At 29.8% G+C, this 27,190-nt stretch overlaps 8 protein-coding genes across 12 annotated transcripts; all 8 read left to right on the top strand.

Annotated features, from left to right (window-relative positions):
- Nucleotides 1-3,454: 3,454 nt before the first annotated feature.
- LOC146872739 (adenylate cyclase type 10-like) lies at nucleotides 3,455-3,915 on the top strand. The gene is made up of 2 exons (XM_085659413.1): nucleotides 3,455-3,751; nucleotides 3,821-3,915. Exons 1-2 carry the CDS (start codon nucleotides 3,455-3,457, stop codon nucleotides 3,830-3,832), a joined length of 309 nt encoding a protein of 102 aa, XP_085515539.1. The 3' UTR covers nucleotides 3,833-3,915.
- LOC146872738 (uncharacterized) lies at nucleotides 3,899-4,533 on the top strand. Its single transcript, XM_085659427.1, has 3 exons — nucleotides 3,899-3,991; nucleotides 4,123-4,286; nucleotides 4,400-4,533. Exons 1-3 carry the CDS (start codon nucleotides 3,927-3,929, stop codon nucleotides 4,531-4,533), a joined length of 363 nt encoding a protein of 120 aa, XP_085515553.1. The 5' UTR covers nucleotides 3,899-3,926.
- A 120-nt stretch (nucleotides 4,534-4,653) lies between these two features.
- LOC146872737 (adenylate cyclase type 10-like) lies at nucleotides 4,654-6,396 on the top strand. The gene is made up of 3 exons (XM_085659349.1): nucleotides 4,654-4,861; nucleotides 4,952-5,255; nucleotides 5,365-6,396. Exons 1-3 carry the CDS (start codon nucleotides 4,731-4,733, stop codon nucleotides 5,494-5,496), a joined length of 567 nt encoding a protein of 188 aa, XP_085515475.1. The 5' UTR covers nucleotides 4,654-4,730; the 3' UTR covers nucleotides 5,497-6,396.
- On the top strand, nucleotides 5,645-9,638 carry LOC146872736 (adenylate cyclase type 10). Its single transcript, XM_085659426.1, has 15 exons — nucleotides 5,645-5,691; nucleotides 5,790-5,895; nucleotides 6,059-6,406; nucleotides 6,525-6,616; nucleotides 6,688-6,840; nucleotides 6,929-7,010; nucleotides 7,102-7,240; nucleotides 7,304-7,441; nucleotides 7,572-7,721; nucleotides 7,789-7,870; nucleotides 7,985-8,205; nucleotides 8,272-8,433; nucleotides 8,576-8,691; nucleotides 8,795-9,121; nucleotides 9,501-9,638. The coding sequence occupies exons 1-15, from the start codon at nucleotides 5,645-5,647 to the stop codon at nucleotides 9,636-9,638; spliced, it is 2,301 nt and encodes a 766-aa protein (XP_085515552.1).
- Nucleotides 9,472-11,934, top strand: LOC118446448 (uncharacterized). Of its 2 annotated transcripts, XM_085659408.1 has the most exons (6): nucleotides 9,472-10,028; nucleotides 10,124-10,322; nucleotides 10,586-10,722; nucleotides 10,830-10,941; nucleotides 11,039-11,177; nucleotides 11,264-11,934. In XM_085659408.1, the coding sequence occupies exons 1-6, from the start codon at nucleotides 9,980-9,982 to the stop codon at nucleotides 11,402-11,404; spliced, it is 777 nt and encodes a 258-aa protein (XP_085515534.1). In that variant the 5' UTR covers nucleotides 9,472-9,979; the 3' UTR covers nucleotides 11,405-11,934. The 2 variants fall into 2 exon arrangements, with proteins under 2 accessions (XP_085515534.1, XP_085515535.1); XM_085659409.1 differs by lacking the exon at nucleotides 11,039-11,177 and having other exon boundaries at nucleotides 11,264-11,297.
- Nucleotides 11,935-11,948: 14 nt separating this feature from the next.
- Nucleotides 11,949-12,447, top strand: LOC146872735 (uncharacterized). Its single transcript, XM_085659425.1, has 3 exons — nucleotides 11,949-11,953; nucleotides 12,016-12,109; nucleotides 12,271-12,447. The coding sequence occupies exons 1-3, from the start codon at nucleotides 11,949-11,951 to the stop codon at nucleotides 12,445-12,447; spliced, it is 276 nt and encodes a 91-aa protein (XP_085515551.1).
- Nucleotides 12,448-16,120: 3,673 nt separating this feature from the next.
- LOC118446521 (nucleoplasmin-like protein) lies at nucleotides 16,121-21,198 on the top strand. 2 transcript variants are annotated; one of them, XM_035877273.2, is made up of 5 exons: nucleotides 16,121-16,329; nucleotides 16,646-16,764; nucleotides 18,164-18,377; nucleotides 18,616-18,692; nucleotides 19,014-19,352. In XM_035877273.2, the coding sequence occupies exons 1-5, from the start codon at nucleotides 16,308-16,310 to the stop codon at nucleotides 19,098-19,100; spliced, it is 519 nt and encodes a 172-aa protein (XP_035733166.1). In that variant the 5' UTR covers nucleotides 16,121-16,307; the 3' UTR covers nucleotides 19,101-19,352. The 2 variants fall into 2 exon arrangements, with proteins under 2 accessions (XP_035733166.1, XP_035733165.1); XM_035877272.2 differs by lacking the exon at nucleotides 19,014-19,352 and adding an exon at nucleotides 19,683-21,198 and having other exon boundaries at nucleotides 16,124-16,329.
- A 152-nt stretch (nucleotides 21,199-21,350) lies between these two features.
- LOC118446519 (uncharacterized) lies at nucleotides 21,351-23,789 on the top strand. 3 transcript variants are annotated; one of them, XM_035877270.2, is made up of 5 exons: nucleotides 21,351-21,989; nucleotides 22,378-22,519; nucleotides 22,609-23,012; nucleotides 23,092-23,294; nucleotides 23,378-23,789. In XM_035877270.2, exons 1-5 carry the CDS (start codon nucleotides 21,873-21,875, stop codon nucleotides 23,688-23,690), a joined length of 1,179 nt encoding a protein of 392 aa, XP_035733163.2. In that variant the 5' UTR covers nucleotides 21,351-21,872; the 3' UTR covers nucleotides 23,691-23,789. The 3 variants fall into 3 exon arrangements, with proteins under 3 accessions (XP_035733163.2, XP_085515404.1, XP_085515403.1); XM_085659278.1 differs by having other exon boundaries at nucleotides 22,366-22,519; nucleotides 22,609-22,997; XM_085659277.1 differs by having other exon boundaries at nucleotides 22,366-22,519.
- The last annotated feature ends 3,401 nt before the right edge of the window (nucleotides 23,790-27,190 follow it).

Below are 27,190 nucleotides of genomic sequence, written 5' to 3'. Positions count from 1 at the left end.
ACAGAAAAAAAAGAAAAAATAAAACAAATAAAAAGAATACGAATAGAAGCAGAAAAAGAGAAAGAGAGAGAAAGAGAGAGAGAGAAAGAGAGAGAAAGAGAGAGAGAGAAAGAGAGAGAGAGAAAAAGAGAGAGAAAGAGAGACAGAGAAAGAGAGAGAAAATCTCGTCGTACATAAGTACTTACTTGCATAAAATTTATCGTTATTATTAATGAAGATAAAAAAAGCAAAAAAAAAAGAATAACGCAATATAACTTTCAATCGCGTGTATATACCTAACTGAAATAATAATAATGTGACCTTCGTGTGTGAATAATAATAATAAAAGAATGCTATAAATGGTGTGCCTGGGACTGTGCATATGAGAAAGAAAGAGAGAGAGAGAGAAACAGATCGATTGTGCGATAATGGAAGAAAGATAGAGATAGAAAGAAGGAAAGAATTATTGAAAGGATAAATAAAAAAGAGCAAAAAATTTAAGTATTACGTACATATGTCGTGTTTTGCCTAGTTCTTTGCGACGCTTAAATTAAGCTCGTCTACGCAGTGAAAGGCGCGAAAGAGAAAAGAAAAATGGGAGGGAAAAAAAAAGAGAAAAGAAAAACATAAAAAAAGAAAAGTCACGACGGAAGTGTCAATCGAATCGTCGAGATTTTCACATGGAAAAACAATTTAAAGAAAAAATGGAACAAAAATTCAATCGTTTCGAAACAGAAATTCTCGGAGTACGACAATTGCGTTGTTTGAAGGACGTTTGGAGAAATAAAGAACAGTAAAAAAAAGGAAATAAGAAAAGAAAATATGACGAAAAGCAAAAAGGATGGATAATGACGGGGCTAGAGAATAAGTTTATCGAGTTTAGACTTAAAAAGGATAAGCTATTAAAAAGGGAAAAAGATATTAAAAAAAAAAAAAAATAAAATAAAATAAAATAAAACGAAAAAAGAGTTTATTGAAGTAAGTACATTGTTGCAACTGCCATGCTGTGTGCCATTATATAACGAGTCACGTTTGTCGTAAAGTAAAAAATTATAGAAAAAATAAAAAAAAAAGGGAAAAAAGAAAAAAAAAAGAACTATACGGAAAGATTGTCGAAAATGATGATGGTCATGATGAAATAATATTTGTGCGCGTTCTCGTCTGTCAGATTAAGGAAGAAGAAAAAAAGAAAAAACACAAAAAAAGAAAAAACGAACAAAAAAAATAAAAAAAATATCGTTCTTTCCAAAAATTTACATCTCGCTTTAAAGTCGGATAAATATTCTCAAAAGAAAAAAGAAAAAAGCAAAAGAATTAAATAAATAAATAAATAAATAAATAAAAAACTAAAATAAAATAAAAAAGACAAACATACACAAATATATATACACATTCACAAACACACATATACACATACATATTCACACGCACACACATATCCTGTTATCTTCGTTCGAAGAGAAAACAAGCGAGAGAATGGATACAATCGGTTTTTATATTATAATGATTTTTTGTTGACAAAATTTTTAATTTTCAACTTTTTCAAATGAAATAATTTCTTCCGTGAATTTCTTCCTCTATATTTCTTTCAACTATAATTGATTTCGAAATAAAGATATAAATTTGCAAATTGAAATGGAAATAGTGGAACGAAAGCAAAAAAGAGAGAGAGAGAGAGAGAGATAGAGAGAAAGAGAAAATAAATAAATAAAAAACTAAACACAAATAAATAAACAAATAAATAAATAAGAAAAAAACCAAAGTTCCATTCTCAACTCGCTCGTTTCCGCCCGTCGAATAATATTCCGTGCGCTCGCTCGCGCGAAACCATCATGTAAATCACAGTGAATGCGAGAAAGGCCACACTGTATATACATATATAAGGAATAATAATAAATATAAATAAAAATATGTGTACGTGTTAATAAGCGTGGGCGTAAGCGCACGGTTATGATAACCGATAAATGTTCTTTTTTTTTCTAACAACCATCGACCATTAAACAAAGAACGGGCGTATTTCTTCGCAACGTGTCAGAGAAGAAAATTTATTATGCGAGAACTTTCGTCCCTGCGCATTCAAGAATAAAATAAAATAAAAAAAAAAGAAAATTAAAAACAGAAAAATCGAATCTTGTCATCTTCACCCTTTATACACATACATATATATATATATATGAATGTGTGTGTGTGTATGTGTGTATGTGTGTATGAATGAATTGTTAAAAGAGGAAGATTATTCTGATCATGCGCAGGAACGAATTTCTGTAAGTCGTGAACTTTCGTAAAATATATCGCGACGTCTTTAGGGAATATAATTCAATTTGTTAGTTGAGAAAAAAAGAAAAAGTGAGAAATTGAGAAAGTGAGAGTGAGAGTGAGAGAGTGAGAAAAAAGTGAGAGTGAAAGAAAAGGAAAGAAAGCGAAAGAGAAAGAAAGATAGAGCGCCGACGATATGGGGAAAAAAGATAAGAAAAAGAGAATAAAAAAAGAAAAGAAAAGGAAAGAAAAAAAACAAAAAAAAAGAATTAAAATTAAGTATAAATTAAAGAGAGAACACGTCGACCCGTCATAGATTCAAGCACAATAAGGACTAGTAGGGCCAGGCACAATAAAATTCGGCCGTCACGTTGTAGGCAGCGATCTGTTAGAGTGACAAGTCATATTAAGTATCTATATATAGCGAGACTATTAAATAAACACATATTGTCTATTGTCAGACGAGTGTATCATTCATTGTTGACGTTAAATTCGTTTATCCTATCCGACCTTCTGATAAAACGGATACTAAAATAAAAAACAAATGCATAGGAGGATGTTCTACGCTCATTGATATCTGAACCATTCCTATCCTCGATGTTTTTCTTTTTTCTTTTTTTTTTTCTCTTTTTTTTGATAGATACTATGAAACAATCGAAAGATTAATATTCGGAAGTATCCATGAAGTTGGTTGTAAAAAGATATAATCACGTCGTTCGCCTAGTTAATATTTTAATAATAATTGTTTCATTTTATCAACTATAAGCGATCATAGGATTAATATTTTTTATTATAATATATAGGATAATGGAGAATCATCTTCTTGCTTATTCCAATCAAACTGGTACATAGATCATAAGAAATATTTTATTTCTTAAATATATTAGAGGTTAATTATATTTAATTTAAATTAATAAAAATATATATGTATATATATATATAATATATAATATAATATTATATATATATAATATATATATATAATATATATATATATAATATTATAGATGATTCGAGTAATAACAGACAAACCATAAATCAGAAAATTTCGAAGTTAGAAAAGCATACGAGAATTTTCGCGTCTATGTGTCCCGATGAGATTCTGGATTATTTTGACGACTATAGTATGAGAGAGTATTTAACAACGCTAATGCTCGGTGATATATCAGGTGTACAAAAAAGATGAAAAAAAAAATTATAATCAACAATTTCCGATCTAATGTTTACAATAATATTTATTTACTTTTCCATAATAATAGGCTTTACCGATTTTGTTGAAAAATATACGAAAGCAGGTAAAGGTGGTGCATCAAACTTGACGGAGACGTTGAACAATTACATAGGTCTTATGATTCAAGAAATTCTCTCGCAAAATGGCGACGTATTAAAATTTTCCGGCGACTCTTTTATCGTCATGTGGAAGCTTAAAAACGATACTAATATGCGCGACCTAGCAACTACGGCGATTCAAACGGCTTGCGTTATACAACAACATTTTGGCATTTATGAGACTGACGTTGGTATCACACTAAGAGGTTTATAATTTTATAATTTTATTTATGCCTAAGTATATACTCGTTGTTAGATTCACGTTTAAATCTTGACAATACATTGTCGATGTAATCTTAACAGTAAAAATAGCCATAGCATCTGGTACAACATATTTTACGTCTATCGGTGATCCAAAGAAAATGTCGCATTACATGATAACCGGTAGGCCTGTGTGGGAAGTTAAATATGCCGAACAACTTTGCAAGTATATAACACGTATAAAACTAACATAAATTATTTAACACGAAGTTATCAAAATTATTAAATTGATTATTAATCATATAATTAATTATATTATTTATAATTGATTATTAAATTGATTGATAATTCGTCTAGAGGTGGCGATATTTTAGTAGCACTTAGCACCTGGCAATGGATAAATCCAATCGACTATGTCTATGAAACACTTCCTGATGGCTTACATGTTCTTGTTATAACTTGTTCTACCTTATGGTATACTTTGAAAAGCTCTTACAATGAAAAACCAAACAATGAAGAAGGTATGCTGAATCAATCACTTACGTTACATCTATCTATATAAATGAAAAGTATAATAAAGAAAAAAAAAGAAAATGAAAACAAAGAAAAAAAATTGGATCCAACAAATTCACAGATAACTGGAATAATAATATGTTTTTGTTTGACAAATTACCATTAACAACGATTAATGACACTTCGGCGTTAAAGAATATGTCGGACAATCTAATGTATCGAAGAAATATGAAAATGACCTACTATACTTGTTAGTAAAATTACATTATTAACATGAAATCCATGACAAAAATCAAACGACAAGATTCTTAATAGCAGTAGATGAATTTTGTCCTTTTTCTTTTTTTTCTTTTTTTTTTTCAGTACGACCAAAAATCTTAAAAGTAGCGAAAGCACATTTGAAAGACGCTTTGAAAAGTTATATATTAAGACCGGTTGTCCGTTCAGTCGAAATGGATGAACCATTGAAATATCTGTCCGAAATGAGACAAGTCGTTATTGTATTTGTCAATGCAACCATCAATGAAATAAAAAATAAACAATTGATAAGATCAATCGACGCAGCATACAAACTCGTATGCAGGTATACTTGGCTTTCTTGGATTGTTTTTGTTTAAAAGTATTATATCTGAGAAATCAAGATCGATTAAATATAACGCGACAAATTTAATAGGATAGTCAGTGGGATGCAAGGATGTGTCAACAAAACGTCTCTCTTTGACAAAGACTTAATGTTTCTTTGCATTTTTGGTTTGCGAGGAGATAAACATGAACTTGAATCACAAATCGGCCTTAAATGTGGCTTCAGATTGCGAATTGCTTTGAAAGAGTTAACAAATATTACTGACGTCACTGTTGGCGTTACAACAGGGATGACATACTGTGGCGTTGTTGGTCACATACTAAGAAGAGAGTATACAGTTATTGGAATGGCAGTGAACAGAGCTGCTCGACTTATGATGGTTTACAAAAACAAGGTAAATTATTTGCTACATATATAATAGAACGTTACCTTTCTCATTTTTATAAAATTTTGTTATTTTTCATTTTTCTTCCACCTCCTCCCTCCTAAAAAACATTGAGTAGGTTATATGTGACAGAGAGAGTTTTCTTCATTCTCAATTAGAAGGTAGCCATTTCAAATTACAAGAGCCCAAATATTTGAAAGGAATTATAGACATTGGACCAATTTACGAGTTCGAGGAACAAGTCAAGTAAAAATGATTTATTTAATTAATGTTTAACGTTCAATTTAATTTCGCAAGTAATCGATTGCAGAGATAAAACGTCGGAATTGATTTGGAGCAAATATCCTTTGCTAGGTCGAGCTAAAGAAATGAAAATTTTTCGAAACTTATTAGCAACTATGTTAGACTACACAGTCATGAAAAATCATTCAACAACTGAACCACAGTACAATACATTGATAATAAAGTATACGTTATGAAATAATTCTAATTCGAAAAAAAAAATAAAGGATTTTGTAACTAACTACGAATATTTGGATATAGAGGTGAACCCAGAATAGGAAAAACGAGGATGTTAGACGAAATGGCATTAAACATACCAAATGGTATCCCATCAAATTACATTTCTCTTGTTTCAACAGACATGCAGGTTGTTGACCATGAAATTTTCTTTTGCGTTGATAATAAATCTTTGAAAAAAGAAAAAAGAAAAAAAGAAATAAGAAAACATTTTTCCAGAACAGAAGCCATACACCTTATTCCATCTAATATTCTCTTTACCCTTGAAATTCTCATCAACGTCAACTTCAAAGGATCGAGAAGACAAGTTGATGCGTTTATTAAACAATATACTTTATCCTGAATATCTCTGTGTATTGAATGAAGTCTTCAATGTTCGTTTCCCATTGACCGAAGAATACACAACTGTTAAGGAATTAGAAAAGCATAGGATACTTGAAAAACTTTTAATATATCTAACAAAAAAATGTTTTCAAAAACTCTGGATCATCATTATTGACGACATTGAATACGCCGACGAAGAGTCATTGAACTTTTTCGATATTCTTATCAACACCAATATGTTTTTGTTCGTCATTAGTGTTGGTCGAAAAGTTGATGCAGAATACAAATTGGCTAATACATTATTGAAAAGAGCACTAGTATGTAAATTTGTAAAAATCAATTATTTTTAATTAGAATCTGTAATCAATAACTTAACAGAAACATACATATGGTTTGGTTCCTTTTTCTCTTTCTTTTTTTTTTTTATTATAAAAGGTCATTGAACTGCAAGGTATCGATAAATGGTATCACGTTGGTATTGTGTGTCAAATACTCAATGTATTTGGTATATCTACAGAATTGGAAAAGCAAGTTAATTCTTTTTTAATGATATTCTCAGAAGTATAAGGTTCTATATATATTAGAAATATTTGTTTAGATTTATTCAAGAACGAAGTTTAGGAAATCCAGGCTGGATCGAAAGTTATTTGGTGAGTCTCATGCAAAGTAATAATCTAGAAATCATAAATGTTACTAGAAAAGAAGCTGAGTCAATGGGATATGTTTTACCCGATTTAAAAATGTTAAAAAGGTAGTAAGTTAAAACATAATATCGAAAACAATTGAAAAATATAAATAATTGAATTTATTAATTTCCCTTTATTACAAATATATAATAGATTCATTTTGGATTCGACTATTTTAAAAAAAAGCAGTTTACCTCGCGAGGATAGATGGGAAATGTACGAGACAAGTTATATGGTTAGCACATTAGTCATTTTCTAAATGCATAAAAATTATTTACATAAATACACAAACTTATCATATAAATTTATTTATTATTTATCTTTAGAATGACACAATGTTCTCGATCAATAACACGATTCATCAAGATGAAATCGATTTGAATAGCGAACTGATAAGCGTAGCTTTCTCAAAAACACTAGAAAACTCATTAATCATGAATATTAATATGCGAATAAACTTTGACGGTAAAAGGAAACTATTACTATCGTATACAAGGATACTAATATATAATTAGGATTCTTTTTCAGTACTTATTTTAAAAGTGTTCGATGCTTTAACGCCACTCGATCAATTATTACTTAAATGTGCTTCTATACTTGGCGTATTTGTTTGCCGAAAAATGTTGGAAAGTATAACTGAAATGTCTAAAAAAGACACAGGTTTAAGTAAGATTGGATTACTATATATATTAAATTTAACAGTACGATAAATATATATACACATATTTATCGTATGTTTGTATGTGTATATATATATATGTATATATATATATATTCGAATTCCCGGGGACATTAGCTATACGTAAACTTTTCGAAATTCGAATTTTCGAATGCGGAATGGGAGATTTTACTAAAAACGTTGGTCCTATTATGTACTACAGAAGAATGCGTAATCATATCGGTGATATAGGTATTCAATGTAGATGTATTGGCATCGTGATACCAGGTAGTTTTTTAATTATTCTTAACAAATACTTTTTTTTACATTTACTTTGAATCCGATTGTCATTTAGAGGAACTGGCCAATATGCCGAAGTATGCATCATGCGGTCTCATACGTTTCAAGATAACGATATTTCAAGATACAACATATAGGTAAACAATCTGTTACGTCCAACCTAAACTTTTATATGTAACAACTTCGTATCTAAAAAATTTAATTCAATTTAAATCGTAACTAAAGTATCTATAAAATAATTTTGATTAAAGATTACTCACGGAGAATCAAAAAATCGAGTTGCACAAGAAGGCACTCAAGTATTTAGAACGAAATACTAGACGTTGCAAATCATGTGGCGAAGGATATTTTTCGAAATTATTAGGTGAAAAATTCTTGGACGAAGTAGGAAAAATACCGATAGAATATCCATTGAATATAAGACAATTTCATGGAATAGGTTCAAAGTTATTCGACATACCCAAAATAAAAAGTAAAATAATGATTAAATAAATATATTTAATAATAAACATATATATGATGATTTACATGTTTTTAGATGTGTTAACCAATAAAAAGAGTCCACCTTATTTAAATATTTTAAGAAAATCAAAGAAAAAACTAATACGTACTTTCTCCAACATTGATTTCACTAATTGTGAATGTAATCTGATATTATTAACCGTTTATACACAAATGGTTGAGCATTGTCGTAGAATTGGTAAATTTTAACAGAGAAAAACAAATATATATAAAATATTATAGAATAATAACTTATAGGATTATATTATAGGATAGGAAATATTGTATAAATATTACATGAAATTCAAATCGATTGATCAACAATTGTTTTTTTTTTTTAGGTGATAATGATAAAACTTTAATCGCTATATTGGAATTCGCTGAGATTTGCATTGAAAATCAAAATGTTCCTCAAGCAAGGAAATTGTTGAACGAGGCTGAGACTATACTTCAAAAGGTATATGTAGATCCTATCTCATTTAATCAGATATTTAAATATTAAAATAGAAAAAAAAGTAAAAAAAACAGCCAAATGTGATTTCTCTTCTACTCATCGTCAGATATTCGATCCAAACAAAAACGAGGTAATTACATTTCTTTATCTCACTGCAAAGATTCAAACCTTGCAAGGTAAATGTTATTTCGAATCTGGCTACACTTCAGAAGCCGAGAAAAGCTTGGACAAAGCGATGAAAACTTTAGGCTACCATTTTCCACGAACGAACATAATGATCAATCTGAAAACTATATTTCAATTAAACAAACTTAAATTATTATTATTATTCTGTTCGAGAAAACGTAAAAGTGATAACGACAAAAACAATTATGCTACGAAATATACAAATCAATTGGCGTATTGCTTGGCTCAAATATTCGAAGTTTATAAGGTATAAAGTCTAATGATTATAGCGAGAAAAAAAAAGAGGGAAAGATGAGCATGATTATGTATATGCCAAAGTGGGCCGAAAGATTTTTTAAAATTTCCGAAGGATGATATTAAAATTCAATTGAACTTTCTTTTACCGAGAAGTTTAATTAGGCTTGCTATTTTACAAGCTAGCCTGGTGGTTTTAAAATTTGGCAAAAGAAACAAAAAAAAAGAAAAAAGAAGAAAAAAAATTAGCCTAAAAAATCTCAAAGAAGAAAAAAATAATTGATTTTTAGAATCGATTTTAAAATACTTTCGATCCGTTCAAAAACTTTCGGCATATCTTGTATTGCTTAATTTTAATTTCTTTTAATCTTAATCTAATCTTAATTTCTAAGATTAAAGGTATGAAAAAAGAGACTCGATTGGCAGCAATATGGGCATTAAACAAAGCACGTTCTACCAGCGATTTCTTGGTACTATCCATATGTTATACCAACATGCTGACTATCGGCCACATGTATTGCACGAAGTAGATAAATACATACATATATGTACATGCATAAGTATGAAATTAAACGAAACTTTTGTCTAAATAACGAAATAATTTTTTAACAAATAAAAATCATTTGTCAGTAACATCATTAAGTATTTGGAAAACGAGAGCATCGATTTGTGTAACGAAGAAGTTAGAATAATAGAGTATCAAGATCTCAAAATAATTATTGAACTTTATGCCGGTGTTTTTTTCTCACGTTGGCTAAGAGGACAAATTAACGAGGCCATCGATATCGGTTTCATCATTATCAGATTAGCAAAATCTATTAATTTAACAAATACCGAATGTATTGTTTTACCAAGACTCATTAATCTTCTGATGATCTCTTGTCGTTATTCCGAAATTGTCTCAATATTACGAGACTTAGGTGATCATTAACAGTTATATCATTAACGTATTCTAATCTAATTATATCCTTTTTATTTTCTTTTTTCTTTTAACTTATAATAATATTCCATACAGAATTTGTGTCGAAAAACCATATGGACAAGTCCGGTCGTACGTGGTATTACGCAACGTGTGCCGAAGTACAATTGGATATAGGATTGATAGTTCTTTCTTATCAAAATTGCGAACGTTATTTTCTGAAAGAAGGTGAAAATCTTTTGAGCCTGCGAGATTCGGAAGCCGAAAGACGATATTTTATATCAATGTGGCTATGGTATATATATTATCTCATGTGTGTGCGTGCATGTGTGTTGATTTTATTATTAACCCTTTGGACTCAAACTTTTTCTTGGCTAAAACTTCTAACAGATCGAACTTTTTTTGTCTTCATCAGTTGCATGCATATTGTTAGTGCTTAGGAGGTACACTTCGAGTACAATTGTCGAACTTTAGCAGCACCTGTAAGGATTATTTGGAGTGCAAAGGGTTAATAGTAATAATTTGAAAAAGAATATCTCTCTTTTATCTTTCTTTCAGGTGTATTAGAAACAAAGAATGGGCAGCATCTAAGGTATGGATAAAAAAAAAAGTTGAAAAAAAGAGTACCGACGAAGACCTAGTCGCAGCCACTATTACAGATTTGAAAGAACTCGAAGGAATGCTCATTTCTTACGGTTTGTACTCATATTCTTTTTTTTTTTTGCAATGCAAAGGGCGAGGAGGGGAAAGAAAAAAGTCACCCTTCTTTAGCGTGTGAATATGTTTTTTTATCTTTACCCAGTACATTATGTGAACAATTATGACGCCAAAGCTATAAATATTATGACGAGTATCAAAGCTTCTTTAAAAAATATTAAAAAGATGGTGAAAATCGTGAAAATTGCGAGACCAAGGTAACAAGAAAAAAAAGACACATTTTTATAAATTAATTTAAAAGGAAGAAAAAAAATATCGATATACCTACACAAGTGTGCCTTCGATCTTATATAGGTACATATTAATAAAAGCTTACTATTATATGGTTCGGGGTTACAAAAATATGGCTATAAAGATTTTACAAAAAGCTATAAAAATATCTTTCAAAATGGATAATAAAATGATATATGGATGGGCAATGCATTGTAAACAAGTTTGTTTTAATATATTTATAATTAATTCATGATTAATTAGATGATTACAAATTACCGTTAATATAATATGAATATTTGTATGTAGGCTTGGGAAGGAAAACTGCCATTGATAGAACGTGACTTGTGGCAACAACAATCGATGATCCCTTCATCTTCAACTTGGAACGAAATTAATACGAACGAAACGAAAATTATCTTTTATACATTGCCAATACCGACCTATTAAATCTTATATTTTGTTTTATTGAAATGATTATTTAATGATATAATATATTCTATTGTACATAAAAAGTAATTAAATCTATTCGATAAACACATGCATAACATACCAACGCCTTCTCAAATCAAACTGATTGTATGTCAAGGTTATTATTTTATAAAATGATATTACGCGAAGAAAACAATGATTATTGGTTAAACTTATAAAATGGCAATGGGCGCCATTTTAAGATTAATTTTAAAAATAATACAAAAGCTTTAAATTGTAAATATATATTTATTTTTATATAATATATCCATTGGAAATTGTATAATTATTTAATAAGTACTTTATTTCTCGGTTTTCTTGTTACTTTAAATTTTCTGCGTGTGTTTCCTCTAAGCAATGCTATTAATTGAAATAAAAAAACAAAAGACTAACTTGTTTGATTTGGAAAACTTCAATAAATTCAGTAATATGTCCAGAAACAAATTATTTTAAATCTAAACAAAAATAAACCTTTTGATTGCAAAATTTCAATTTATCAAACACCTACATCTTATCAACAAATATGTCGTAAGCATAAAATAATATATTTTGTATCATGGAAATCAAATTAAAACTACTGTTATTATTAGGTGTTTTCCGTGCTCTCCTCCAAGCTGTTATCCAGCATGTGCACCAATATGTCCTACACCTTGCATACGACCCTGCTATACATGTCCAATTAGAGTAAGATTTGATTTGACAAATTTATATTCTAATTGTGTCAAATTTTATGGCAATATAAATATTAAATCTAAATTGATCTTCCTAGTTTTTTTTATAATTATTTTATTAATAATTATTTCTAAAATTTTATAATTAATAAATATTCACATATATATACACAGGTTTGTCCGCCTCCACCTTGTCCTACACCAGTAGTCTGTTGTCCACCTATGATACCTAGCTTTTCCTGCGGTCCTTGCAGTCCTTGTGGTCCTTGTATTCCTTGCGTGCCAAAATGCTATCCTTGTGCTCCAGCACGAATTATATGCATGCCTACCTGTCCACCTTGCAGTACTTGATTATTATCTTCCTAAATTGAAACTTATTATTTCTTCAAAATTTCACAAATACGTATCATTTATATTTACTTTTCATTGCAGCAGTCAGAGTATACAGATGTTAATACAATTCTATTCAAAACAAAGTTTGGCCTAACATGCTTTCATATAAATGACTTTTTAAACTTTTAAAAATGAACAGCAGTTATATAAAAATAAAATACTGTACCTCATATTGTCAACTGTAGCAAATATCAATAATAGATAATAATAGATAACGATACCAGTTTATTATTTATTTGTCTCATATATTGAAATAAAGATTTAAGAACATGAATATACATTTCATTACTATACACTTTTATTATAATAAATTATCACCTTTGTGTAACATAATTTTATTACCATGCACGTTTAGGTGATTGTGTAGCATGTGTCAAAATCCAAGTTTTATATTCTTTCTTTTTAATTTGTGCTTGCTTGTGCTTTGGAAACTTTTTACACATTATATACCATCTTTCATTTCTTGCAACTTTATAACAATGTTCACAACGAAGCTGCAGTCGTCCTTTCATTTTCAAACCAGATACTAAATTAATTGTAGGTGAAACAAGTTGCAAAAGTGAAGATTTATTATTATTCGCCAATGTATATGGTATAGAATTTAAATACTGTTTTTCACACATATGATGTATACTTCTTAAAAGTATGCCAGGATTTCTTCCAGATATTACATTTGAAAGTCTTGGCACTATACTGGACTGTACCATCTGACGTATAACTCCAAATTTGAGTATTGAAAAAAAGTTCATGTTTTTGTAATCTAATACGATAAAAACAATTATATTAAGATTAGACCTATAAATATTTGTGAGATTAGAACTATAAATATTTGTGTAGAACTATAAATATTTATAAAATGAATACAAAAGAACTAACCTAACAAATAAATGTTTATATCTTAATTGACATTATTTAACTATAGACATTCAAAATATATATTTTTTTATAAAATTTCTAAAATTCAATGTTTTAGAAATATATATATATAATTTAGATATATATATAAAATACGTTCACGCGTATGAAATACGTTCACTTGAGCACATAAAACTAAAAAGTAATAGAGGACGTATTTATGTAGAGAACAGAGACATCTAATGTTTATTATTTGAACTAAGAGATTTGTAAACTATAAAACTCCTTTTGAAATGAAAGTTAATATATAATTAACAATTAAAAGATCAAATACTCAAGTAATTTTGAAGACATTTTTCTAGTAAATCTTATATACTAAATAATAATTTTATGAATATCGATATTTATTTACTATTTCAGACGAAATAGATTCTTAATTGTATAAAATAATATGATTTTTAATTTACAGTAATTTTCAAAATAAGATATGTAATAGACATTTATTTGATAGGATCAATGTATTGATTTAAGATGATATCAAGCAATAAATTTTTTAGCCCATATCTTCAACAAACTGTACTAATATTGTATCAGTTCCCTCTGCTAGTTACATTTATATGTTTAAAGAAATATGATATGTGAAATTCATTATCATAGTTAAATAAATTAGTATATACATATATATCTACATAAATATATGAAAAAAATTTGATATTTGCATATGAAAAAAGGGAGAGAAAGATTCTAACAATAAGTTTTATTACATAACAGGTTAAATAATAACAGTTCTGAAATATATTTATTATAAAACTTGAAATATTTTGATTATTGTTAATATACACAAGAAATATTAAGATCAATGAATATATTTCATCAATGAAAATAATATAAAATAAAAGAATGATATATTCTTAATATTAAAAATAAATAAACGTATTTCCATGTTAAATATTGATGCTAAACACTGCTAGTCTTTTAATATTTATTTTACTTAAACATTGTGCTATTATTACAGAAGCTGTGGTAAGCAAAATAGAGCAACTGAAATAAAAACACTAATATATTTAAAACCAGTATCTTTATCCGATCAACTAATTAAAAAACCTTCAACTTTAATAACACGTATTAATAATTTTAACAATTTCATACTTATAGAACTTAACAATAATATCTATCTTGCCAATTAGTAAATAGTTATATATGTAATAATAATAATGTGAATTGAAAAAATTCAAATCCAGTATGAAAAATAATGAATATAAAAAAAATTATCGCACAATAAAAATAATTTTATTGCAATATTCTTAAAAAAAATCACAATACATAAATCCAAAGCACGTAATCATCATAACGATGTAATGTAACGTAAGCATCATATTTGCACCTTCAATCAAAATTCTATATACGTTACTGTATCGTTTTTTCTTATAATTAAATGCTATTAAAAAGAGTCATAAATTAAAAGATTATAAATAAAGCATTTTTAAACAATGAAAAAAAAAATTCAGATTTCAAAAGATATATATATATATATAAACTGTATATATATATACATATATAAGTATATCCTCGTTATAATAAAAATATTGAACGAGACGAATTTGACTGACGTGGTTGTTACGAGGAGACAACAACGTGAAAAAAGTAGTCCCACAATAACATAGAACTACTTCTATGAATTACCTCATTCTTACCTTTTCTCGCAATTTATAACTTTTGTAATGATATAAAAATGTTCGTATTTTTTTTTTTTAACACTATCAAAAATAATTGTAAGTTATATGTAAAAAATATATATGGGCGTACATATCGTTAGACATTTCGAGGAAGTACGTTGCCGCACTTCGACAAACGGTCGAATTTTTTCTCGAAAGTTCAATAAAACAAGTTACCTTAAATTCTTCTACAGTTGAAAAACGTTGACAGTTACGAGATGTACATTTATTTATCAAAAACAAGACAAAATATAATAATTTAACATTTCAAGGAATTTTTACAGAGTACGCACTATTTATACGTCCATATGTAGCGGATAGTTCCATGTTTCGTGCGACCAACACGATTTTCGACCAATAGAATCGTTTTACGACATTGCCAAATTGTCTCTTCAAATTATATAGAAAACGTTTATAAAGAGTACAGTAATATATAAAATTTCGAAAAATACTGAATGGAGGAGTAGATTTCTTTGGCACGATATTTGATCTAATTTTATATAGAACGTATTGGCAAGAATATTGTATCGTTATTATCATTATAACCTCTAACGAGAGAGTTATTGTACTTACATTACAACGATCTTTTAATCATATTTTAATCGTTTTCAATTCGTCTAACAGTCTATATCAATTAACGTAGTAAAGCATTATTGAATATTGATATAATTATTCAAAAGCATAAAAAAATCATTTGGATATCATAAAATCCAATATAATCAGAGAACGGTAAGGAACATACAATTTACAGAATTAACTGCTTCAACGTAATTACGTAAACTTGTTTATTTTTGTCTTATGTACGTTTAACATTTAATGCTACGTGTTATCATCGTGGAACAATGATAGAGAAAGATAATGAAAGCAATATCGATAGAATAATAAATGAATAATAAAGAGAAAAGATGTGATTCAGCGCGGGGGAAGAAAGAACCTTTCGTGACGCCTTCGGTGTTGAGCTTATATGAGAGCCGGCAACACTGTATACGCTAAGACGCGGAACGTCGACCAATCAGAGAAAAGAACAGGGTCTAGGCGCGCAAGGTCGACTACGCAAAAGTCATTTGCTACGCGTTCGCCCAACACGTGCGAGCACAATTCTTCGCGCAGTGACCGTTGCGCGCGCGGCGTCCTCCCCTTCTAGCATTACTCCGCTCCACTCTCGTTCGACACGCACACGTCCATCGTCGGTGGCCCCGTATAGACGTCCTGTCGAGTTGAGAATCCGTTAATATCAAACCGATCGCCATGGCGGAAGAATATCTGTACGGTAAATATCGAAAGTCGAAGGAACGTGATCATCGTTCATCGTTTATTTCGTCCTATACACGGTTACTTTACGAGAGAAATATTAGTTATTTCATCGAGACGCCGGCTAAGAGCTTTCGGCCATTGTGATGAGGATCCCTATTGTCCGCGAAAACTACGAGGGAATAGCGCGCGTTTATCGTTGAAACTTTATTATATATTTCGAATATCTTATTTGATCTATATATTACGAATGATGTGCGAGGTTATACCAGACATCTATTGCATTCGAAATTCGTGAACATCGTGTACTATCGTGATTTTTTGTGTTTCTTTAGGAATCGTCCTTGAGGGAGCAAACTCAACCGAGGTATGGGATCCCGAGCACAAGAACGACGATGCAGATGGTACGAACCAGCATGGTTATGGAGCTGATCAGAAGCTCATCATCAAAATGGTAAGTCTTCGAGAATTTCGGAGATATAAAAGAAGGCGATACGCTTTCTCCCTCTCTCTCTTTCTCTTTATCTCTTTCTTTCTTTCTCTCCATCTCTCTCTCTTTCTCTATCTGTATGTGTGTGTGTAACGCTCGTGCGTTGTGACTCTACACGTACACACACGCTATACGTATTTTCACACGCCGATTCGTCGTCCTTGTCGATTATACGATATATTTTTTTTTGGCTTTGTTCTAAACTCAAAGGTGGTATTCATCCTAATTATAAATCGACGCATTTGAGCTCTTTCATATTTTATGGATATCTTATATATCGTGTGCATGAAATGTTTTCTTTCTCGATTGCTATAATTACGTATGATTTTTACAAGCCAATTACGTTTGTCTCTTACGCGTGTCGTCACGTTTCTCGAACGAGAGAAGAACGTTGCCAATATATTCGGCGTCTTTCGTTATACCTATTTTTTTTTTCTTTTTTCTTTTTTCTTCCTTTTTGCCAGAGCGCGCTAGGAGCCTCCTGCTACGTTTTACGCGCGAATCTTCAATGCATTAAAGAAGCGTAGATGATGGAACAGAGAATGGAAAAGAAAAATTTTTCTCTTACGAATTCTATGCCTCTTTGATATATACGGTTCAAGAGGTTTTACGTACATCTATCTCGAAATTTTTATCATTATGTTGATGGATTGTATATTTCAATCTGTATGATGATTCATCGAGCATTTATAGATGTTCGAATTTCATATTAATCGTAAGAGATCAGAGACAACGAAAAGTCCCTATCTTTCGCGGTTAAAACCGCAATGCGTGCCTATGATCGTTCATAACCTATACTACAGCGCTTCGATAGTTTATTTTGTTTCATGAGTCTCGATAAAATTTCTTATCGTTATACGATAGAATAATTTATTTTTCTTTTTTTTTTCTTTCTTTCTTTCTTTTTCTTTTTCTTTTTTTTTCTTTTTTTTTTTTCTTTAACTTTTTTTACATTCGACGATTACTCTAGTGGACGAACTTACTTTTTTTTCTTGTATATTGAATTTTATTGCATGAATGTTTAATGCTTGGCGCCATTTTTCCTTACAATGGCTTCGCCCTTCCCCCACCTCGGTCCGACAGGATCCTATTATACCGAAAGGGAGATTATAACGGAAATTTCGGTATGCAGGTAGAAATAGGGTTGAGATACAGTAGATGTATTTATCTAAATTGAATTGAAACTACAATAAGTTCTTGGCAGATGGTCTTATTTTATGTCGTATTTTAAAAAGAAAAAGAAACATTAAGCAAATTTTTAATATATAATTATTATGTTATTGTAATTATTATGTTATATATAATTAACAGTTATATATATTATTAAATATTACATGACAATATTTGCTTATATACGTTTTAGGCACTTTTAGGACCAGAAGCAAAGCCTGGAGAACTCAATGTACTACAGGTAGAAGCGACGGGACTTAAAGGACCTATGAAAACCCCTATCGCTCTTTTAGAGATGGGAAAGACAGCGCAAATTATTCTTGATCTTAGTTTTCCTGACCCACCAGTTACGTTTACCTTGGTTAAGGGTAGCGGGCCTGTTCACATAGTAGGACACAATCTTCTTGGTAAGAAATAAGCAAAAAATATTTATTTTATATATGAAGTTTATTCAGAAGTGCGACATGTACGATTTAGACGCCTTCTATCCGTAGAAGCATCTATATAATTTACATTTATCGATATACCACTATAGTTCTTTTAAAAAAATTTTTATTTGGATAATTTATCTCAATTTGAAACAATTATAAATACAATATATATAGTGATATATTTATTTTATTTGAAATTATATTTTGTTTGTAGGAACACACATGGAAGAATTTGATGATATGGATGAAGAGTTAGAAGATGAAAATATTGATGATGATGATGATGAAAAGGTATGAGAAAATAATTTAATTTTCAAAATATTAATTTTATAGATTATATGATGCATGCGAAATTAAACACTCGTCTGAAAACTTGGTCTATATGAATTAGGATCTTTGAATTATTAATGAAAGAATAAACGATAAAGAAAAATCAAATTGTTTAAAAATATTAAACGCACATACAAGATATGGGTTTATGTTATCCGTCATGAGCATTATGCACTTATTTCTCTTCCAAATCGTACATTTGTTCTGCTTTTTTTTATGTAGCAATGAAAACAGCAATGTCTTATAATATTATAAATACATTCATTAGGAATGCAATTTCAGGCACCTCAAAAGAAAAGAAAACATTCTGCAGAGGGTAGAAAAAATGGCACCAAACGTGCCAAGATGGACGAAGCAGTAGACAAGTAAAAAAAAGAATAAAAAAACATTTTAAAAGGCTAAAATGTTTTAGTCCCTTATAAACAGAACTTCCATTAAAAGTATTTTTCAACTGTAAAGTGTATTACTTTAAAAGTATAAAAACTTCTTTGATGAAATCTTAGAAAGGAGAGGGTTGCTTAAGAAGTTACAAACCTGGATGTACCTTTTGCGCTTGTGTTTTCATTCCTATATATCTGTTGTTTTATTTTTTGTATAATAAACTATCCAATTTTAAAACAATTGCTTTTATTCACTCTTCATATATCCTTATTTACCGATCAAGCGATAAAGGTTAGTTTCAGCGAACGTTTTTGCAGGTGGAAACTGTTTCGTAAATTGAAATGGGAAAAAGGATGAAATAAGTGCTAAATGCTCATATTATATATACTGGTGATATTTGAAGATGATATTTTAGATAAAAAGTTGTTTCATTACTAATTATTTCTTTGGAAGGTATAACTATTAGTAAAATAATGTACATATTATGTTCGAGGTTAATTTGGCATTTAGCCTTAATTAAGATTATAGAAAATTCAGATGAACTTAGATTTTTGTTTCTTTATAATGCAGGATCCTGATGATGAAGAGGAAGAAGAAGATGAACCTAAGAAGAAGAATGCCAAATTAACAACTGCAGCCAAATACAAAAATCAGGCTAACAAGAACAAGAAAAAATAAGCATGAGCCTTAACATAATGGAAACACAAAAACTCTTAAGTTAGGCTATTATGCGTAAGTCCATCAATTATCATCCGCATTTATGCGAATTTAGTATCGTTTCATTAGATTATCAGACGACACGTGTTGCGTTCCACGTTTCTAAAACACAACTGGACCAATAAAGTACAATAAGATAACAGTGTATCATGTATTCACAGAATGGTATCACGTTTTACTAGTCCACTTGTAATGAGCCATACACGGATTTAATTTAGCAGTGTAGTATTACCACTTAAGTAATCAATTTTCTTTGATTTTATATATATATATATATGTATATATGTATGTATATATATATATATGCATGTATGTATGTATGTATGTATGTATATGTATATGTATATGTATATGTATATATATTTTTTTAATTTTCATTTTTTGCTTCAATAGCAAATACGTAGTTTCTCTGCTTGCCTTAAAGAAATATCCCTTATGCTAAATTGTATTAACTATATATGTATAATATATGGAGAAAAAAATTGTTAATCAGAAATTATTTTTTTGACAAAATTTTATGAAATTAGAACTGCTAAGGGAGATCTTTTGAGACAAGTGGCTAGAAGCAATCCTTTTACTTATCTCGTTTCTAACGACGTTGAACCTACATAGATGCGTTTAATGTTCTTTCCTTATTTGATACATGTAAACTATAAAAAAAAAATTGTTATTTGAATCCGAAGGTTTTAATGACTGAACTTTGTACGATATCATAGAGAGAGAAAAAAAGAAAGAGAGAGTGAGAGTTAATTAAAAATTATGCGGTCGTTCTTGGTCCAGTTGTTGTTCGTTAAACTTGTGGAAAGCACAGACGAACTTGCAGTGAAAGAGACGTACTTGTATTTACTTTCTGTCTTCTCTGATACCGTGTTCACATAAATACACTTCCAACGATGCAACAAAAAATATATTATCTTATTGTAGCCATGTAACACGATTCAGAAATAGTATGTCTTTTTAAGAAATTGCAAAGCTACTCTATCAGCCAGTGTAATTTATTATTTTCGTGTGTACAAGATGGGGGAGAAAAGGAGAAAGTTAGTCAAGAAGAAAAAACCCTTATACCGCAGTGTCATTAATAATTGTTAAAAAGAAAGAAAGAAAAGAAAAAAGATAAATAACATCAGAATATTAAAAAAGGGAAAAAGCATATTCACGCGTCACCTCGATATTCATTCCATTTGATGAAAGATAATAGAAGAGGGAGTTACAGGTGTACTACACAGTGTGATGCTCTTACATCAGTATCATATGCAGAAGAAGTATATGTGAAGGGTGTTTGAAATACCCATGCGATTGATAGTAGTCTGTACACCTATTTTGTACATATACGATACACAATAAAAAATTTCACAACTTTTAATCAGTATTGCATGAGTAAAATTCATTCGAGTATACCTCCCCAGCAGTGAGAGTGTATGCTACTTTATATAAGGGAGCTTATTATCTAACGAATTTTTTTCTTTATATATATATAATATATATATAGAAAAAATAAAAAAGAAAGAAATCAAATATAAAATATAAAACGCGTTAATTAGCCTTCTTTTTGTATTTGTGATTGACCTGATAACGTGTGTTTTTAATTGCGATAATTATGAAAAGCGGTGTTTGACGAAAAGAGCAGTTTCTGTAAAAAAAAAAAAAAAAATCAGTGTATTACAGATGAAATAAACATTTTTCTAAAATATATGTAGAAACCATCACCACAGTAATAATTTTTACGTTCGTTACTTCATACACTTTTAAGTAATCGTAAATTAACAGTTTTTTTTTATACGTAATATGTATTTCAGTATATGTATTGCAATATGTATGCTTCGCTCGAGTGTCAATTTTTTGTCATATTGAGAATGTCACCTTTGATGATTGTAACCTTTTTTTGAGATGTTTCAATTTATCTTCCCTTTTTATGTAAGAAGTGAAATGAATCTAGATCATTTGATTAATCCGCATTCAAGATCATTTTGAAATTTTAAGAAAGTGAACATCTTCGAGAAGGCGTTCTGAATAAGTTTTGCTATTTAAATTGATAGATATTATATGCAGAGTTCTCAATTAAATGGAACTTCTGGGTCTGACGTCACAGGCAATCGAATTTCTTCAGAAAAATCAGAATGTAATACAACTGAAAAAGAATCGAAGTCACTTCGTAGACAAGTGAGTTGCAGTTTGTTATCAATCAAAGATAGTAAACAAATTATGTATTGTTGTAACCTAAGTCCTTCTAAAGTATTTAGTTGCATATTTGTGTTCATAATTGAACTACTGTCATATATTTTTCATTTTGAGATATTTTTTGACATGTTAGGATATCAATTATTTGAAAATTACTTTCTAGAACAAGAAAAAGAAAAAAATCAATATGCTTATACTTGGAAAAATGATTCTTTTAAATAATTTAAACAATTTTTAAATAGCGCATGACAAAATGTAGATCATTTAATATTTTAAATGACTTACAATTATATTATTTTTATAATTACCAGCTCGTATGTATGTAAAAAAAGAGATAGAAAATAAGTAAAACTTAAAGTTTCATTTAAAGGTAGCAAATTTAACAGAGACCATCGCCGATCTACAAAACAACATTTACACAAAAGATATTCAATTGGAGAACATGCGTAAAGACGGAGAAAGATTGTCAGCTGAATTAAAGAAACAACAGAGATGTAATAGAAATCTTAAACGTAAGGATTATGTATAAATATATAAAGTTTATACGTACAGTTATGTACACATATAAGATTTAAAATAAAAATATTGAATATCATTTTAGAACAGCTGGATGATGAGAGATATTTTTATCAGAGAGAGAAGGATCACTTTTGCGAAGAGATTCAACGTCATAAAAACAAATGTACAAACAATGGATTGAAATTACAAGAGCAACGATGGAAAGAATTGAAGGAAATAAGAGATTCATTGGATGAGGAAAATAAACAATTGCGCGAGGAGTTAGCTGAGAAAAGTGAGATCACATATAATTTGTGTATTAAATTTCTGCGTATGAAGCATGCAAAGGACACGGTTAGACACAAGTTTGATCAGTTGCACCGGGAACACTTAAGAGTAATGGAAGAAATGATGGAGAAGCTCGACGAAGCTAGGGAAGAACTCAATGTGATTATATCGGAGAAGTTTCAAGAATCATTGCCAGTTAACAAGGTTAAATTCTTGCAAGTAAATCGTTTGATATCAGAAGATTATTTAGATTAATAAAAAAAGATTTGAAATGGATTTAAAGAAAATGATTTTTTAGGTCGTACAAAGAAATACTCGATTGGTTTATGAGAATGCGACTTTGAGAGTACAGATTCAGCATCTTACGCAAAGTTTAAATAAATTGAAGAACTATACGGAGAAGCCTAAAGCAATTAAAGTTGATGCACGTATTATAGCGAAACTTGCTACTCAAAGTCGTAGAAGGCAAGATTCGGAAATAATTCGAAAATGTGTTGCAACGTAAGAACGAAATTTTATATTCTTGCTATAAATTAATTTAATCATTTGATCTATTAATATATATAGATATGTAAATATTTTAGATCTTGCGTTACCCAACCAGTAAATATATCGGCCAGCAATTCGAGTACAAATAACAGCAAATCGGCTGATAAAACAACAAATGAAAAAGCAGCCTCAAAGATTCGAGCTAAAGCTTGGGATAAATATAAATTTGTAACCGTAAAGGAAGACTCTCAAGAAACAAGTTCGATTAAATCTAAAGTTGGATGTATAAAAGAGAATAAAGAAAAAGAAATGGATCAAAATAATTCCACTTCTACGACCAGTACGGATAGTACAACGGAACATTTACAAAAATATATTGAAGTACGTGACGTATGTACGAACACATGACAGGAGAAGTGAAAAGTAGTTTTTAAAATCTATTATATGTTAGTGAGTCATGCTCGCTATTTCAAAAGGAACAGCTATATTAATAAAATTTCCATAACATTTGACGTAAATATTCCTTAAAAAAAAAAAAGAAAAAAAAAAAGAAGAAGAAGAAATGAAAAAGGTACAGTGAAAATATTGACAAATGTACTTTTAAATACGTTATATAAATCCTTATTTTTTGTTAATTATAATAATGCTTGAAGAAATGAAAATAAGAAAGTTGGAAATAATTCATTTAATCTAAAGGAATGAGAATATATTTACAAACGATTATTTTTATTATCTTTTTAAATCTTTACTATTTATTAATTTAATAAAATATAGATTAAAACGCACAAAATATGTGAATCCTCTTATTTTGTTTCGTATATGCTCGTATGATACATAATATCTAAAGATTTTTAGATTTGAAATTTTACCATATAAAAATGAAAGAAAAAAAAAAAATTAACATAAAACTTTTCGTAAAAGATTAATTGATTTTAATAAAATGATCTAGAAACTTTTGACCGGCTTTTTATTTTAATTCGTGTCGCAATATGTCGGCCGTTTTGTTTCTTTGCGATGTTTTCTTTGGTATAATGTCGAGAGAGAAAGTGACAAAGACAGAGAAAGAGAGAGAAAGAAACAAAGACAGAAAGGAGAGAGACTAATAAGCAACGTTTGATTTGTTTCAGGTTAGATACCGATTGGAGAAAACATCAACTAAGTGACTTACCTACAATCAGTCTTTATCGGAACGTTTACCGTGGTATGTCGGTAAGGAAGATTAATGCGAGTCAATGGTAAATATTTCAAACAAATTTCAACAGATAAATAATATGTATAAAATATAATACATATCTTTATAACATTAAAAAAAAGAATTTTATATTCAATAAAAAATGATTTATGATTTCGTAATACCATTCGATCGAAATTATAAGATATAAATATCAACGAATTTAACGACAATATTTTTTCGCAAATATTTACAAATATGTTTTCGACAATAAAAATCATTACATTCATCAAGATACTATGCTATATTTAAAAGGTATCATTTATTCGCCGTATTAGAAAGCCCATTGCGCATAATATCCAGAAAAAATAATAATTCATTGTCTTTCGTCAGTTTGACGAATAATAAAATGACGGGATAGTTCTTTGACATAGACTAAAGCATTATTACTCGTTTAACTAATAAATTATTGGGATTTACGGATCCTATCTGTACGACAAGAGGACACAGAGAGAGAGAGAGAGGCCTTTCATGCGTGGTTTCGTTCACGGTAGCTCCTAATGTCCCTCGTATTCGAATCCGCAAAAGGCAAAAGGAACCGTACCAAGGAATCACTGTATCCTCGTCGACTCATAAACGTCATTACGAGGGACAGCCGTGATTACGTTAGAACGACGTTCTGCTTGAGAAAGAAAGATAGAGAGAGAGAGAGAGAGAGAGAGAGAGAGAGAGAGAGAGAGAGAGAGAGAGAGAGAGAGAGAGAGAGAGAGAGAGAGAGAGAATGAGAGAATGAGAGAGAAAGAGTGGAAGGCCCAGAGAAGAAGACTTGCTCTCTTTCTCTTTCTCTCTGTCATTCTTACGTCGTGCCAAGCCGGTTCGAGACGAAGCCGGGTTTTAACGATCGGTCATTAAGTCGCGAAGAAAATTGAGACGTCCACCTCTCTCAGTGAGCTCATACCCAATTGAGTAGCGGCCTTAATACCCCTTATGTATTATCCGACAGGAGAGAGAGAAGCACCTTGTTAAACGGATCTCGTCGTCTCTCGCCTTTGCACTTGCAGTTTTTTCTTCTTTTCTTTTTTCCTTCTTTTATTTTTTTTCTCTCCCTCTTCTTTTCCGTTTTTTCTTTTCTCTTTTTTCTCTTACCGTACCCCCCTCTCCTTCCCTTTCCCCTCCAGCCCTTCCTCCATAGGAATTTCGTCTCTTTGACAATTTTCATTTTTTTTTTTTCCTTTTTTTTTATGATTAAATCGAAATTAACACTTTGACAATGATGATTTTTTATTATGCATAAAGAATATGTTCGAGAAGATCGTAAAAATTCGATTTCAATATATATTTATTTATAATGAAATTTGTATTAAAAATTATTTGCGAATTTATTAGGACAAATGGAACAATCGTATAGTTATATATAGATATTTTAGAAAACAGAAGAAAAAAGAAGGAAGAGGAATGAAAAAGGAGTCTACGATAACTTTTTTTGTTTTTAGCATTACAAATGATTTTCCTCGACAATTAAATTAAAATTAGCGCTTGTTAGTGGTGATTTTTATTATACCTAAAAAAAAAAAAAAAATATCGTAGAGATCGTAAAAATTTAATTTCGATATATATCTATTATGAAATTCGCATTAAAAATTATTTGTCAACTTATTCGTTCAAATGGAACAATGGTAGACATTTTAGAAAAAAGCAGAAGAAAGAAGGAAGAGGAAGAAGAAGAAAGGAATTCCTCATCTCTCATTTTCGCACTTGCCGTTTTTGTATCATAGAAATTTCGTCTCTATAACTTTTTTTTTCTTTTTTCTTTTTTCTTTTTTTTTATTAGTATTACATTGAATCTTTCCTTTTGTATAATTAGATCGAAACTTATATTTATTCTCATATTTATTAATAATGATTTTTTATTATATCTAAAAAAAAGGGATTGTAAAGGGATTCGAAGGGATTCGAAGGGATCGTAAAAATTCTATTTCAATATACATATATATAACGAAATTTGCATTAAAAATTATTACGAATATTTTCTTGAGAATGTTACATTATAACGGACGTTTAAGAAATAAGTTAAAAGGAAAGAAGATGGAGAAATAATGAGAAAGGAGAAACTTTAGTCGAAACTCCTTTTTCTTTATTTTATATCTAATGATAAGATAACATTGCTCGTTCTTGTTTTAATAAGATTATATTCTTTTTGTCCTTTGACATCCGTTTAAGGCCGTTTAATGTCCGTTCGCACGTCACGTGGCATATTATCGTGCCTCTATCGGGCCCGAACCGTAATGGGCCTTTCGGAGCGGATCCTTGAGTATTAGCACGCCTATTGGTTATCGACCATCGGACGTCATGCGCAGCGTGAAACCAACATAAATATAGCGTTCTCCTCGACTCGAATGGGCCCGACAGAAAGAAAGAGAGATAGAGATAGAGAGAGAGAGAAAGAGAAGAGAAAGAGAGAGAAAGAGAGAGAGAGAGAGAGAGAGGAGAGAGAGAGAGATAAGCTTGCGTCCGTTCCGCGTGTACACCTTAGCATTATATGTATATATATGAATCTATATTGTATGTCTATCTATCTATCTATCTATATATATATATGTGCATCGTATATGTAAGTAGATATGTACGTAAGTAGGTACGATTTCAGTGCTAACAAGTGGACACCGAACGCGTATCGAAACGCTTATGTCGTCCATTGTCGAAGATTACATCGTAATTTCTCTCCATTGTTTTGCTC

This window comes from Vespa mandarinia, chromosome 9, assembly GCF_050613455.1.
Source record: "Vespa mandarinia isolate Hongniang chromosome 9, ASM5061345v1, whole genome shotgun sequence".
Lineage (NCBI taxonomy): Eukaryota > Metazoa > Arthropoda > Insecta > Hymenoptera > Vespidae > Vespa > Vespa mandarinia.
Note: the sequence above shows the minus strand (reverse complement) of the source record. Positions and strands in the feature narration are given on the sequence as shown.

What these genes read in the sequence shown, in the direction of transcription:
- LOC118446519 (XM_085659277.1), top strand. Translation starts at nt 21,873, where the DNA reads ATGCAGAGTTCTCAATTAAATGGAACTTCTGGGTCTGACGTCACAGGC. An exon ending in CGAAGTCACTTCGTAGACAA is followed by an intron (nt 21,990 to 22,365) that starts GTGAGTTGCAGT and finishes TAAAACTTAAAG; the next exon opens with TTTCATTTAAAGGTAGCAAA. An exon ending in ATGTAATAGAAATCTTAAAC is followed by an intron (nt 22,520 to 22,608) that starts GTAAGGATTATG and finishes ATATCATTTTAG; the next exon opens with AACAGCTGGATGATGAGAGA.
- LOC146872739 (XM_085659413.1), top strand. Translation starts at nt 3,455, where the DNA reads ATGTTTACAATAATATTTATTTACTTTTCCATAATAATAGGCTTTACC.
- LOC118446521 (XM_035877272.2), top strand. Translation starts at nt 16,308, where the DNA reads ATGGCGGAAGAATATCTGTACG. An exon ending in AGAAGCTCATCATCAAAATG is followed by an intron (nt 16,765 to 18,163) that starts GTAAGTCTTCGA and finishes TATACGTTTTAG; the next exon opens with GCACTTTTAGGACCAGAAGC. An exon ending in AGTAGGACACAATCTTCTTG is followed by an intron (nt 18,378 to 18,615) that starts GTAAGAAATAAG and finishes TTTTGTTTGTAG; the next exon opens with GAACACACATGGAAGAATTT.
- LOC146872738 (XM_085659427.1), top strand. Translation starts at nt 3,927, where the DNA reads ATGTCGCATTACATGATAACCGGTAGGCCTGTGTGGGAAGTTAAATAT. An exon ending in TATGCCGAACAACTTTGCAA is followed by an intron (nt 3,992 to 4,122) that starts GTATATAACACG and finishes TAATTCGTCTAG; the next exon opens with AGGTGGCGATATTTTAGTAG. An exon ending in AAAACCAAACAATGAAGAAG is followed by an intron (nt 4,287 to 4,399) that starts GTATGCTGAATC and finishes ACAAATTCACAG; the next exon opens with ATAACTGGAATAATAATATG.
- LOC146872735 (XM_085659425.1), top strand. An exon ending in GCTATACATGTCCAATTAGA is followed by an intron (nt 12,110 to 12,270) that starts GTAAGATTTGAT and finishes ATATATACACAG; the next exon opens with GTTTGTCCGCCTCCACCTTG.
- LOC146872737 (XM_085659349.1), top strand. Translation starts at nt 4,731, where the DNA reads ATGGATGAACCATTGAAATATCTGTCCGAAATGAGACAAGTCGTTATT. An exon ending in GCATACAAACTCGTATGCAG is followed by an intron (nt 4,862 to 4,951) that starts GTATACTTGGCT and finishes CAAATTTAATAG; the next exon opens with GATAGTCAGTGGGATGCAAG. An exon ending in TGATGGTTTACAAAAACAAG is followed by an intron (nt 5,256 to 5,364) that starts GTAAATTATTTG and finishes AACATTGAGTAG; the next exon opens with GTTATATGTGACAGAGAGAG.
- LOC118446448 (XM_085659408.1), top strand. Translation starts at nt 9,980, where the DNA reads ATGATCTCTTGTCGTTATTCCGAAATTGTCTCAATATTACGAGACTTA. An exon ending in TTTATATCAATGTGGCTATG is followed by an intron (nt 10,323 to 10,585) that starts GTATATATATTA and finishes TCTTTCTTTCAG; the next exon opens with GTGTATTAGAAACAAAGAAT. An exon ending in GTGAAAATTGCGAGACCAAG is followed by an intron (nt 10,942 to 11,038) that starts GTAACAAGAAAA and finishes GATCTTATATAG; the next exon opens with GTACATATTAATAAAAGCTT.
- LOC146872736 (XM_085659426.1), top strand. Translation starts at nt 5,645, where the DNA reads ATGTTAGACTACACAGTCATGAAAAATCATTCAACAACTGAACCACA. An exon ending in TTGTTTCAACAGACATGCAG is followed by an intron (nt 5,896 to 6,058) that starts GTTGTTGACCAT and finishes TCAACTTCAAAG; the next exon opens with GATCGAGAAGACAAGTTGAT. An exon ending in CGACATACCCAAAATAAAAA is followed by an intron (nt 8,206 to 8,271) that starts GTAAAATAATGA and finishes ACATGTTTTTAG; the next exon opens with ATGTGTTAACCAATAAAAAG.